The sequence below is a fragment of the Bombus vosnesenskii genome, unplaced genomic scaffold (assembly GCF_011952255.1).
Source record: "Bombus vosnesenskii isolate JDL3184/JDL3185 unplaced genomic scaffold, Bvos_JDL3184-5_v1.1 scf7180000013264, whole genome shotgun sequence".
Taxonomy (NCBI): Eukaryota; Metazoa; Arthropoda; class Insecta; order Hymenoptera; family Apidae; genus Bombus; species Bombus vosnesenskii.
In genome coordinates this window covers 5,412,268-5,425,003 of record NW_022882924.1, presented here as the reverse complement: position 1 = coordinate 5,425,003, position 12,736 = coordinate 5,412,268, and the positions used below count along the sequence as shown (strand labels likewise).

General features: G+C 29.6%; 2 protein-coding genes and 1 pseudogene across 4 annotated transcripts; 2 read left to right on the top strand and 1 right to left on the bottom strand.

Annotated features, from left to right (window-relative positions):
* Positions 1–520: 520 nt before the first annotated feature.
* LOC117236912 (bone morphogenetic protein receptor type-2) lies at positions 521–5,396 on the bottom strand. Of its 2 annotated transcripts, none has more exons than XM_033500335.1 (11): positions 5,205–5,396; positions 4,366–4,659; positions 4,173–4,275; positions 3,900–4,097; positions 3,587–3,823; positions 3,353–3,508; positions 3,089–3,271; positions 2,848–3,017; positions 2,374–2,770; positions 2,073–2,240; positions 521–1,990 (listed from the first exon to the last, which is right to left on the bottom strand). In XM_033500335.1, the coding sequence occupies exons 2-11, from the start codon at positions 4,543–4,545 to the stop codon at positions 963–965; spliced, it is 2,820 nt and encodes a 939-aa protein (XP_033356226.1). In that variant the 5' UTR covers positions 4,546–4,659; positions 5,205–5,396; the 3' UTR covers positions 521–962. The 2 variants fall into 2 exon arrangements, with proteins under 2 accessions (XP_033356226.1, XP_033356221.1); XM_033500330.1 differs by having other exon boundaries at positions 2,073–2,294; positions 5,205–5,395.
* Positions 5,397–5,815: 419 nt separating this feature from the next.
* On the top strand, positions 5,816–10,763 carry LOC117236937 (PC4 and SFRS1-interacting protein). 2 transcript variants are annotated; one of them, XM_033500392.1, is made up of 12 exons: positions 5,816–6,098; positions 6,406–6,476; positions 6,619–6,776; positions 6,846–6,991; positions 7,261–7,465; positions 7,540–7,632; positions 7,722–8,055; positions 8,120–8,294; positions 8,371–8,424; positions 8,516–8,581; positions 8,753–8,885; positions 9,094–10,763. In XM_033500392.1, the coding sequence occupies exons 1-12, from the start codon at positions 6,018–6,020 to the stop codon at positions 9,222–9,224; spliced, it is 1,647 nt and encodes a 548-aa protein (XP_033356283.1). In that variant the 5' UTR covers positions 5,816–6,017; the 3' UTR covers positions 9,225–10,763. The 2 variants fall into 2 exon arrangements, with proteins under 2 accessions (XP_033356283.1, XP_033356276.1); XM_033500385.1 differs by having other exon boundaries at positions 7,707–8,055.
* A 288-nt stretch (positions 10,764–11,051) lies between these two features.
* LOC117238662 lies at positions 11,052–12,684 on the top strand (annotated as a pseudogene).
* Positions 12,685–12,736: the final 52 nt, after the last annotated feature.

Sequence of the window (12,736 nt, the reverse complement as noted above, 5' to 3'; positions counted from 1 at the left end):
GTACAATTTATCTTAATATAAATAGTGCACACACACTATAAACGTATGATTGTAATTTTATTAAAAGAAAACATAACAAGCTTGTTTAATTCATATATTAAAATGTTTATATGCTACAAATATTTACATTGAGCTTACGGAAAGTACGAATTTTGTGCTTAGACAATTGTAATTTCCATTTGAATGTAAAGTACATTTTTACATTGCTTTTATTTTATGTAATTATATGCTGTAATGCGCACTTTTATGTATTAACTATAATCTTCCTTTTGTGAAAAACATAAAGGTGTTTAAGGAAAAAAACACGTTGTGCATTAGAATTTATAACATTTTTTCTAATCCTCAGAAATATATGTCATTAAACTTTAAAGATTATATGGATAAGATTTAAATTTAGAAAAAAAGTTCTATATTAAGAACAATTGTCTTATATTGTATATTTTTATAAACAATTGACACCGATTTTCTTGGAATAATTGTGTATAATTCATAAAAATTATAAACATTTAAGATAGCTATGTGCTGACAATGGGGATTATAATGTACACTCACTATGTGTATCAAAATACATTTCTAATGAACTTTTTGCTGCTACTTTGAATGTATGGAACATTAATATTAACATTGATATAAGATTTATGAATAGATATTTGTTATGCAAGAAAAAGATCCTTTAAGCACAAAATATACTTATAAGGACTAAGTAATTAATGTAAATTATTCAATAGCTCCTTTAATGTCTTAATATTATTCGAGTATATTTTGTTGTCTTTTTTTTATTTGTTTTTCCTTCTTTTCTTTAATATTTGAATTTTCATAATGCATTTCCATTAAGAGTATAAAATTTGACTTATCATTACATATATTTTTCTGTACATACACATATTGAAGCTGAAGTTATAATACAGCCCTGTTTATGCTTATTTCTAAAATCTTTACAAATATGTTAGTACTATATTAGATTAAAAGCAAGTAACATTTTTGGTACTAAATTTAGTCGACGAATGTTTGTCATCGCTGTCGCCAAGATCCATGCCAAATGGTACTGAATTCCAAATAGCTTTATCACTTCGGTCGTCTTCCTCGCTTAAAATATTGCACATCATACGATCATCATAAAGAGAAAATCTAGCACTTGATTGTCCACGACCACGTATTTTTCTTACAGAAGGCGGCAAATCTCCCGGCGTTTTTATTCTCATATGAGGATCCTTTAATACGTTTACATTAGATCCCACGTTAAAAACTTCGTTGAATTTATCGATGCTTTCCTGTCTACTGATATTTTCACTTTTTTTATTTCTTAGATTTACGAGGGGCAAGGTAGATGGTCGGGTGTTTGTATTATCATTATCAAATTTCTGTTTACCAATTTGTATAGCATTCTTATCATTCTTATCTAGCGTAGGGCTAAAAGTAGGTGTTTTTGTAATAATACCATTTACATATTTCCCTGCTGGAGATATCGTTACATTAGTCTCTACAGTTTTGATCTGTACGTTCTGTTTTGACAATAAGTTAGATTTAGAATCCTCTCGATCTATTTGATACTTATTATATGGATACATCTTTTTATTAACAAGTAGTTTTTTAAAATTTGACCATCCAAACAACTTTTTTCTGGGGCTATCTTGCGGACAAATTTCATGTACGTTTGTCTGTTTTCTTTTACCATATGATGATGCACCATCATCCGAAATAACATTTTGAACATATGGTATAGGTGTAGCTGGTCTTAGCTGGGTTAGTTGCGTCGTGTGTTGACTCAAATAATCATGGGAAACAAGTCCTTGTGCTTCTGATACAATTCTGTACTGATCATTACACGCATGTTTCATCGATTTATCAACGAGTACATTACCATTGCACCCTAAATCTTCAAGTGAATCTGACTGTAACATTAAATTTCGTTCCATACAAGGGTTTCGCCCTTGATAAGGTTGAAGTGTTTGAGTATGATTATATATTGCTACTTCATTTGAATTTTTAACTAAAATATAATAAAGTTCTGTATATAATATCGGATTCAATAAATTCTTAAATCTACAGTGCAATAGTAATAAAATACTTACAGCTATGTTCATGGACAATGCTTTCAGAAGGCGATAATGTTACCAAATTTTCAACAATGCCACCTTCGTTACTCGAACTGTCTTGTACTGTGTGCGATGCAAGTTGAGTGACATGAACATTATCATGATACGAAGATTCGCTATAAAGGCTGTTTGTGGTTGAAGGCACTAGAGTACAATGAGAGTTTACCATTGGACTTCCATCGGTGAAATGCATTGTTACTGAAGATTTACCAATCATTTCTTTCTTATTTTATTTATTTTTTTGTACATATGTATATTATAATATAACAAAATTTACCTCGATGAGATTGTAATTCCGAAAGACGCTCTTCTATACATAAAGCAGTTAATCGAGCTTCTGCGTCTGCATCCCAACAATCTTCCATTGTTTCCTTAATTAAACGTACTCCGGGCCTGTCCACTAAATTACCCTCCAATAAAGGTCTTGCTTTATTACGAGAAACTAGAACTTGCATTTGTTCAAATGTTGGATGTAGACCAATTTCTTTCTCATATGGTTGTCTATAAGGAGGTATTTCTGATCCTAATACATAAATATCTGAGCATCTTGAAACTAATTCCCATAAGACTAAACCCATTGCATAAACATCTATTTGTTTTAAAGAGCTTTCACAATCTCTTAAATTTACAGCCCCTTCTAATATTTCTGGCGCCATATATCTCAAAGTACCGACCTAATTTACAAATTAGAGGTGTAATTATAAATTATTTAAATTGTTTTATATTTTTTATGCTTAAGTTATCATCTTACATCGTTGATTGATTTTATCTCAGCATGTTGTGCTTCTCCATTTGAATAGTATTTAGAACCAGAAATTTGAACTGCTAATCCTAAATCGCATATACAACAAGTACCATCGGCTTTGATCAATATATTTCTTGAATTAATGTCTCTGTGTGCAATGCACGGTTTAAATTTATCTGTAAATTTCATTATTTTTTAAAGAATATTCTTCATTATATTCTAAAACATCCTGTTTCTTTTGACTTACCACTTTTATGTATATCAGTGTGTAAGTAAGCAAGTCCTTTCACCATAGAAAGACCCATTTTGCAAAATGTGGTCCAATCAATTGTATGCGTTCTTAAAAAATCTGTTAAAGTACCACCTGGTGCAAAGCTAAGTACTAAAAGATATTCAACACTACCTTCCATACTGATTCTTTCATCAACACCTAAATAAAAATTAAGTATAGTTTTCAATGTTATGTTTAAATAAGTAATACAATATCATTTAAGAATAAAATATTATCAACCATAATAACTTAGAAGAGATGGGTGTTCCATAAAAGGAAGACAATAAGTATCTCTCTCATTTTGGAAATAATTACGATAATGGGAAGGAAATATTTTTACAGCAACATCTTGATCTCCCATGCTGCCTTGCCATACCGATCCATAGCGTCCTTGTCCTGAAATTATACATTGTATAACAGACAAAAATATTTATTTTTATCGTAAATTAATGGTTTAATTAACAAAGAACATACCTACAATTGTTGTAAGTTTCAAATGATCTACTGTATAAGTACCAGTTCTTAGTGCCGTGCTATCCATAAACTGATCTGTATAGGAAAGTGGTTTTCCCAATCTTGCTATCATATTACTATGATATACACGATATACCATTATAGCCACAATATATATTACTAATAATATGCATAGTAGAACACTTGTTATGATAACAATCCATTTCCCAGAATCTGATTGTTCCAAATATTCAGTTGCTACAAGATTTCGTAAAAGACATTATAATGAAACTATAAATTAATATAGAACATTCTTTGTATCATTGAAATTTACTTGGTTGATTATCTTCTGCAGGAATAGAACTATGTGCATTATTTTCAGAGTATAAGATATTAGTACTATTGATATTAAGATTACAATAATCTCCATGACAGCAACAAAATTTTGTATTATTCAGTGCTTTAGTAGAACGTTGAAGGGCAATGCATTCTGTTGTTTCACATTTTTGTTCACCAGATTGTTTCCAACAACCTAAATCGTTAAACATAAAAAGATATAATAATCATACATTGTACATTATTGAATGAAAAAACACTTCATCCATACCTTGAGATAAAATGATAATTTTGGTTCCATTTACAGTCTTTTCTTCTTGCCACAATGCATGGCAAAAATTAGTACATTTTTCAAAATTAATATTATCATCCTTCTATAAAAATTTTAACTCAATTTATTTACTAACCAAATTATTTATAAGAATAATAATACAATATAAAATGCAATATATTTCAGAACTTACTCCAGTATGAATTACATTACTGTCATTGAGTAAATCTTCAGGTACACTGGGTGTATTTTGTTTTAAGAGAAAATTTTCATTATTTTTTTTTCTGCTGGCACATATTCTAATGGCACTGATGGGTATTGAGTTTATCCCATATAACAGCACGATCAATGTAATTGATACAATGGCTTTCATTGTGCCTTAGCAGGCCTCTTGAACTTGAACACTTCAAAGGAAGCGTTGCTTCTCAAGAACTGACATCTTTGATTACAACATCATATATTGCTGCCATGTGCATAATGTATTCATCTGTTTGTTATATACGATGCAAATATATTTATTGTAATAGACATATTATGAGAATTTTGTACATATAAAGTAGAAAATATAAAGAGTTATTTTAATAAAAAAGAATTACTGGATTTATTAAAAAATTGCTTCAATATTTCGAATCTATATAATTTATATACATGCTAATAAGTAGGAGAAAAGAGATGCACATGTGAAATATTAATATACTACATATTTCTATTCTGTAGGAAAAAGAAGTTTATTAGTAGAGTAAATATTAGTGATTGCTACAAATTATGGTATCCATGTGTGAATTAGGTCTTTATATAAAAAATAATTACAGCAGTAAGAAAGTACAATAGGAAAAAGAAGTAATCGCGAAAATATAGTTCTATATAATAATACAAGAAACGTTAAATTTTTCGCACAATTGCATATGCTGTGCATGTAGATCTGTATAAAAAGAATCGTAATACATGCTGTAAAAAAAATGAAGAATTACAAAATGAAAAAGAAAAATTTCGCAGAATGCATTACAAGCAAATTAAAAGAAATATACTTACATTTTAAGGAATAGATTTTTTAAGTATTTTAGTTGAGAATTTTGGAAAAATATATTTGATACCAACAAAAACATTGCACATATCCGCGAAGTCGTATTAAATTTTTTTTACAATGAATCTTGAATCAACATTAATACATTTGACAGACAACCCGTATCCATTAAATTGTATTTCATTTATGTGTTCGCAAAGGCAACGTAAAACATCAGATCTGTAATGTAGACTGTAGGTAATATGCGACTGACACTTACTATTTGCACTGATGATATTATATGTCACGTAAAATCTTTGTCTAAATTGATTTATAAAACTGCATTTAAAATTTGTCCTTTATTGATGTTAGATATAAAAAATATTTCTTCGTTTAGAAATTCAGTAATCAATAAATATAGAACACTTCACAAGGAATATGGAAAAAGGTATTTTTGTAATCTTCTTATGTATAAAATCAATTATCTTTCTTCATATGCTAAATGATTTAAAAAAGCAATATAATGAATTTTTAAGGGAGAAATAATTTATTTGTGTACCATCGATACTGTCGAGGGCAACCAATGAGAGATTCAACTTTACTTTAGGAGTTTTCAATCTACATTGTCCAGCTTCGTTAGTATTCGTAACTAGAGACTCGTGAATTGGCGCGCAGCGTCTTATTCTGCGTGTTTTCTATATTATATTGTGCAAATGGTGGCTTTAGCGATGTTTTGTTCAATGTTTCTTAAAAATTAATCAGTCTTATTGTACGTCGTGTATAGTAGGAACAGAGATAATATTTGCTGTTTAACATTCAACTTGGAAAAGCTTGCGGACAACATGGTGAAGCTCCACAAGAAATTTTTCGCGGGTGACAAAGTTTTTGCTAAAGTTCGAGGTTATCCACCGTGGCCAGCAAAAGTAAGTTCAGCTATACAGTTTACAATTACTTTTTAATAATTTTGTTGAAATTCGTAATGACAAGGACTTATATCATGAATACTAGTGATAATAACATTTTTAACCTGAAACTCATTATCGTTTGGATATTGTTGCGTATTGAGACATAATATTGATATCAATACATTACTCTCAAATTATGTTGTGAAAGAAATTATTTAGTCGTATATAGTCTTCTTCGAAATACATATGTAAATATATCTTACAATTTTTTTGTTAGAAAGAACATATTATAACATGGTATTATCATTAATCTCCATTTTTTTAGGTTGAAAAAGTTGTTGATGCCAATTCAAAAAATTCAAAGTATAGTGTTTATTTTTATGGTACAGGAGAAACGTAAGTAGCAATTTTTATAATGTCTTATTGTATTTAATAATGTAAAGTATATATATATACGTATATAAAATTATACAAATATAATATATAACTATATATAAGATTTAAAAAAGCATTAAGATTTTTAAATACTTAATTTTAGAGCTGTATGCAAAGTAGAAGAGTTGTATAGCTATTTAGAGAATAAAGCAAGATTTGGTAAACCAATTAGAAGAAAGTTTTTTCATGAAGGTTTATTGCAATTAGAACAAGAACTTAAAAATGACAAAAATAAAGCATCGGACCTTGCTGATCTTAAAGGTAAATATAGTATTATATGATATGCAACTTAAATATATATAAGATATTAATTTTTATCCATAACTGAAGAAGTTGGAATTGGCGAAGGAGCAGGAAAAGAAGGTGATACAAATTTACCAACAGTTAGTGCCGCAGATAGTGATATGGAAACAGGACTTGTTATTGATGAGGAGGAGAAAAAGAAATCCATGAAAAGGAAGTCCGTTTCAGCTGCTGTAATATATTTTTGTATTTAATTATTTATATACCTAATCTTGCATATGATATTTTATTCGGAGTTTTTACTCATTATTACAATATTGTATAAGAAAACAATTATTGAATTGAGTACTCCAATAATAATTTAGGAACTGCCGACAAGTATTTATTAAGGCTGAATAGTTTGTGCGATTTTTCCTTACATTTATATACAATTTTTATTCTAAGAATAAAATTCGCAGCATTGCATTATGTTATATAGTATAAACAAATTCTGAAAAATTAGGATACACCTGAGGTTAAAAAGAGACGTGGGAAAGCGAAGTCTTTATCTGCATCTACAAGTGATTCAGTGAAACAAGAAGCATTGGATTCTCAAGGAGAGGAATCACCAAAAGAAGTTGTAAGCCGCAGCGGTAGGAAAATTAAGCCCAAACGGTTTGCTGACTTTTCAAGTTCAGAAGAGACAGATGCTATAACAGATAAAAGTGGTACATATCAATACCTTTGTTTAGACATAGCGTTTTGTTACAATTTTTGTTAATAAGTATTTTACACGTTGTAGATCATGGAAGAGGTCGTACTAAAGTTAAAACTGAAGATTCTAACGACCAAGTAACACCTAGTGCAGTGAATAAAAAAAGAGCTACTGTGGAAAGTAAGTATAGAGAAATCACATATATGGTTAATATTAAATTATTGACATTTAAACGTTATATATTTTATACACAGAAAAAAATAATTTAGGTGAAGCACCTATATTAGAAGGTACTGTGGTTTCTGGTACCGCATCGTCGGATGCCCCGGGACGACTTCTATTGGCATTAACATTTGCTGGCGAATATGTAGGAATCAAATTAGACATGGATAAGCCAAAATCTTTTGAAAGTGATAAGGCTCAAAAACAATGGGACTGGTCTACTGCTAGAAATGCCATGAAATTAAAAGCACAATTGGAAAGCGGCGAAATTTTACCAGAACAAGTGAAAGATTGTTTGGATTTCAATGTACATGTCCCAGATGAAGAAAAGCGATTATTAGCAAAAGATGGAGCACTTCATCGTAAAACAAATAAACTGAGGTAGTAAAAATAATATGAATTTGACAAAATTTGTAGACCTTTAATATGGATGTATTAATTTCAGATGGCTTCGTATAGAAGCACAACTTCTACAGTTGGATGCTCAAATTAAATCCAATCTCGGATTAGATCGAGCATATCCGGATAAGTGTTTGCAGGCAATGGATGATATGTTATCTCTTTCAATTGATCCTTTGATGTTGAAAAAACATCCACATATTGTGGGAACTGTTAAAAGGGTAAAAAAAATACCAGTTATCATTCTAGTGTTAATTAATTCACTGTAATCCTAATTGAACTACTGACAATTTTCAGTTGAGACGATATATTGGCAATTTAGCCGATTGGAAATTAAGCGACGAAGAGGAGGTATTATACTTTTTCCTTTTGGTTTTTGAAGAATAAAATACAATCTTTAGTATATGATCTTTTTATATTTTATCTAAAAATTTATTTGTAGGGTGTTTTCAAACAAAAGGCAGAACAAATTAGACAAAAGTCTGAACATATATACAACAAGTTTAAGGTAATCATATTTAGCCAGATGCGTATGTAATTTATACACGACTTGTACATGCATAAAATATCTGTCATATGATTATGTTTGAGATTTATGTTAAAATCTATTTGTTTCTTTTTTGTATATTTTCAATATGTAAATATAATTATTTCTTATCTTTCACTAAACGATATACAGGCTATGTTTACCATACCCGAAGGGCAATCGTTTTGGCAATCATTTTCCGACCAAGTGGTTCATTTTAAAGAATTAACAAAGGATATGTCTGAAGAAAAAGTATTTTCTCTAATGTCTGATCCTGCTTGTCCAGGTAAATATATAAATTCGTAATTATGTCTAACATATTGATTACTGCGTCAGTTTCGATTATTAAATAAGTTAGTTATTTGATATGTAAAAATTCTATTAATATATTTACACAACAGCGCAGTAATCAGTATGTTAAGTTAATGTAGAAAATAAAGTTGTTTGTTAAAAGAGGGCTTGCATTTTTATGAATGCAAAAATAAAATTTATAGATGCAGTCATATCAGGAGATTTACCTGCTGATGAGAGCGGTAGTCAACCAGATACAGATGCACCTGTTGAAGTTAAATCGGAAGAAGTGCCTACATGGAATGAAATTACAAAAGAGTCAGAGGCCAAGTAACATAGTGACATTTTGTATCTGACAATGTGAAAATTATAATTAATTTTTTTTTGTACTAATTTAGTGCACTACACGACATGAGTGTCTTAAAGTTGAAAAAAAATTCGCTCTTTTCCGCTAGAATAGCACTTTCGGATAAATTTTGACCATATTTTATTTAATGGGTCTTCTTTAGTAAATTTGTTATCATAACTCATGTCCCTGGCAATAACTATAATCAGAAAGCCCACTATAGTGATGAACACTCTCGAATCTGTTAAAAATGTTAAAAAGATTGTTTAATTATAAAGCATTTTAGAGTAGACATAATTATTTACTCTATCTGATGAAACATTTCTTTAATAATTACAATTCCGTTTTCGTCGTTAAGTAATACCAAAAAAGAAAAAAATATTTCTGAAGGTAATACTATCTTCATTCTTTAACGTTTCGCTAATGTTGTGCTAATGTTGTCTATTTACGTAACATCAAATACCAATGTATATATAAAAGAAGGAAAAAATGGAAATTGCAATACTCCTCTATATGCAAAAATCAGAGACGTAATATGTTGTAGAGATTTACAATTGATTGCATGATTTATTAGTTTCAAACCAAAATTTCAATAACACTTATTAAAATTAATGCTTCACATTTTTAATTGCGTTTTCATGGCACTTTAAAGGCATAATTTGAACAATCATTTGAATAAAACGAAGATGCACGTTATTTCACTTATACAAATTGTTGGTGTATATGAGTTAAACATTTCCTAAAAATTCAAATGTGTTCACAAAGCTGCTACTATTACTGAATTGTACAAATTAGAAAAATAGTAATTTTTAAATTTCTGGAGAAAAAGATTTCTAGGCAATTTGAAGCGGGTGAATATTCATTTTGAGTAAAATTTTGCAGAGTAAAAGTTCTTTGAACTAATGTAGCTTATTGTTACAATTGCTTAATGTTACAATGAAAATTATAAATTACACTTTTATACAAGCTGAAGATAGAAAAAAATAGATATATTTATTTGCATTCAGTACTTTTTATAATTCAAGACACAATAATAGTTTAATCTCGTTCATTGTTTCATTGTAATGATATTATATCTAAATTAAGCACAGTATCTATCTTAATAACATAAATGTACTTTTGTAAACATTTGTCGAAAAAGAATGCTGTAAAGGTGATATTGTTAATAAAAACAAATTGGTGTATTCTTTTTTGTCGAATGACGAAGAAACCATTCTTACTTTTGTTCATTTATTTTTTATGTACACTTTATTTATTCTTACGTTAATTCGAAGAAATGCCTTTGAAGTGTATTGAAAACGAAAAAGGTAAATGAATATTTTCTGTTCAAAGTTTTACCCTATATCTTTAGTTAGTTAATATGTTCTTTTTTAATAAGTATGTTAAGGTTTATTGCGTATCCTTTGAAAAAGTAAACGGATAAGTATGTTGCATAATTAAGGAAATATCATAGTTACTAAAGAGATAAATATTTCTTTCAAATGTCAAGAAGCAAATATTTTGAATAAAAAACTTACTGTAGATTTGTATGGCTCTTCTAGAGCTTTTATAAATTTTTTCATATGATTTCTATCATCGTAATCTTTATATTTATAAGTGCTAGAAATTTGTTCAATTAGTATCGATCGTGTACGCAGTACTAGTAATAAATAGCATATCAAGTTTATTGCATGCAAAGTAATCGCATGTACTTGCGATACAATTTAATATTTAATGTTGTTTTTCATACAGAGCTATGAAACCAGACGGTAATCGTAAAATTGTTGCACTTACGTTTTATGTCACTAGAAATGGAACAATTATTTTTTGGAAAAAATGAAAGTGTTGGAACACAGAAGTAATGAATTTAAAATAAAGCGATATTTAGTTGTTGCATACACAAAAGAAGAAGATAAAGTGTGTTGTCTACAAATTCCATGTTTGTTTACGAATAAGTGAAAATGTATATTGTTGAGAGTATTTAAAATTCATTTTTCGAGCATAAAAGGATGCCAAACAAACCCTTTTAGCCGCAAAATAGGTATCGAGTGACTCTGTTATTTTTACCTTTCTTCAAATTCGTCGGACTTGCAACGATTTCTTTGAAAAACCGAAGGGCTTTGAAGAAAAACTGCTCGGAAAACCTCGTATTTTTCACTGACTCTAAACTTGGAGTATTTTATAATTTATTTTCAGCTGTCTAATAATCGCATCGAATTTCATATTCCTACCAACCATATACAATGCAGAATATGCGTTCACGACAATTGTAACACGAATCATTGAAATTTCTCAAGCGGTGCTGGGTAGCTTTGCAATTTTTTCGATTTTACTCTATTATTGTATAAATGAATCAACTTTTCTAAAAATTGGAAATTATTTGATCCATCTTGAGGGTGCTTTATGCCGGTTAAAACAACCACTGAATTGGAAACACATCTCTTACGTCTTGTCCTTTGTGTATTTGTTTAATTTCAGTTTATTTGTTTCTGTTTTTGTTACCGATATCATATCCTTTAACAGTTCTGTTTCATCCTTCAATTCTTGTGAGTTTTTGTTTTATTCAATATTTTTCCGCGCTTAGTTTGACGAATGCAATTTCTATAAACATAAATTGCGCTATACAAGATTTTTATCGATCTAAGTTTGGTGATATTACACTTAACACTTTATTTGAGACTCGACATGTGTTTGTTAGCTATTCAAAGATTCATCTTGTTGTTCGAATTCGAGACGTTCACGGTCAGCTTTGTGACATTACCAATGAAATTTCACGATTTTATTCTTTGCCCATCCTGATTACACTCTCTCTTATATTCTACATATTATTGTACAACGTTTACTACCTTTTTGAACCAATCACGGTTCGGAATGTAGGCGTGGATTATGTGATTATAGTAAATACCTTGCTCTAGATAATTTCTATGCTGTATCCTCTTGGTTTATTAACTTCCAAAGCGGCCAAAGTTACGAACGAGGTAGGAATTTGAATTTCCTCCCTTAAAAATGAATGTTCTAGGTTCTAGATAATTTTGTAAACTCTTTTGCAGATCGAAAAAGCTGAGAATCTCGTACACGCGTTGTTGAATTGCACGATTGACCGACAAATAAAAGTCGAGGTAAATGATAATTATACAATGTGATCGTTGTCTAACATTACATTATCTTCTAGCTCGAACAATTTTCACTTCAGCTGTTGCATCGGGAAATAAAGTTTGCAGCGAACCAATATTTCACATTAAACAATACGCTTTTTCAATCAATGAGCAAAGAATACTTAATTGATTTAATTTCTGCTAGAATATAGTAAGTAGTCACCTGTTTTGATATTTGTTTCTTGTGATTAGATATCGAGTACAGTGACTACGTGTATGGTAATTCTGATTCAATTTCAAGTGGCGACTTCGGTTGCAAATGCTTACGCCTGCAATTGCACGCAATGATCATCGTAAGAATAACGTCATTTCGAACGTCGTCGTTGAAAACCTAGAAATAATAGAAAAGGGAGGATGCTTAGGAAA

What these genes read in the sequence shown, in the direction of transcription:
- LOC117236912 (XM_033500330.1), bottom strand. Translation starts at nt 4,545, where the DNA reads ATGAAAGCCATTGTATCAATTACATTGATCGTGCTGTTATATGGGATA. An exon ending in CACTGATATACATAAAAGTG is followed by an intron (nt 3,018 to 3,088) that starts GTAAGTCAAAAG and finishes TGAAATTTACAG; the next exon opens with ATAAATTTAAACCGTGCATT. An exon ending in CATTGTCCATGAACATAGCT is followed by an intron (nt 1,991 to 2,072) that starts GTAAGTATTTTA and finishes ATTATATTTTAG; the next exon opens with TTAAAAATTCAAATGAAGTA.
- LOC117236937 (XM_033500385.1), top strand. Translation starts at nt 6,018, where the DNA reads ATGGTGAAGCTCCACAAGAAATTTTTCGCGGGTGACAAAGTTTTTGCT. An exon ending in CGTAAAACAAATAAACTGAG is followed by an intron (nt 8,056 to 8,119) that starts GTAGTAAAAATA and finishes TATTAATTTCAG; the next exon opens with ATGGCTTCGTATAGAAGCAC. An exon ending in GTCTGATCCTGCTTGTCCAG is followed by an intron (nt 8,886 to 9,093) that starts GTAAATATATAA and finishes TAAAATTTATAG; the next exon opens with ATGCAGTCATATCAGGAGAT.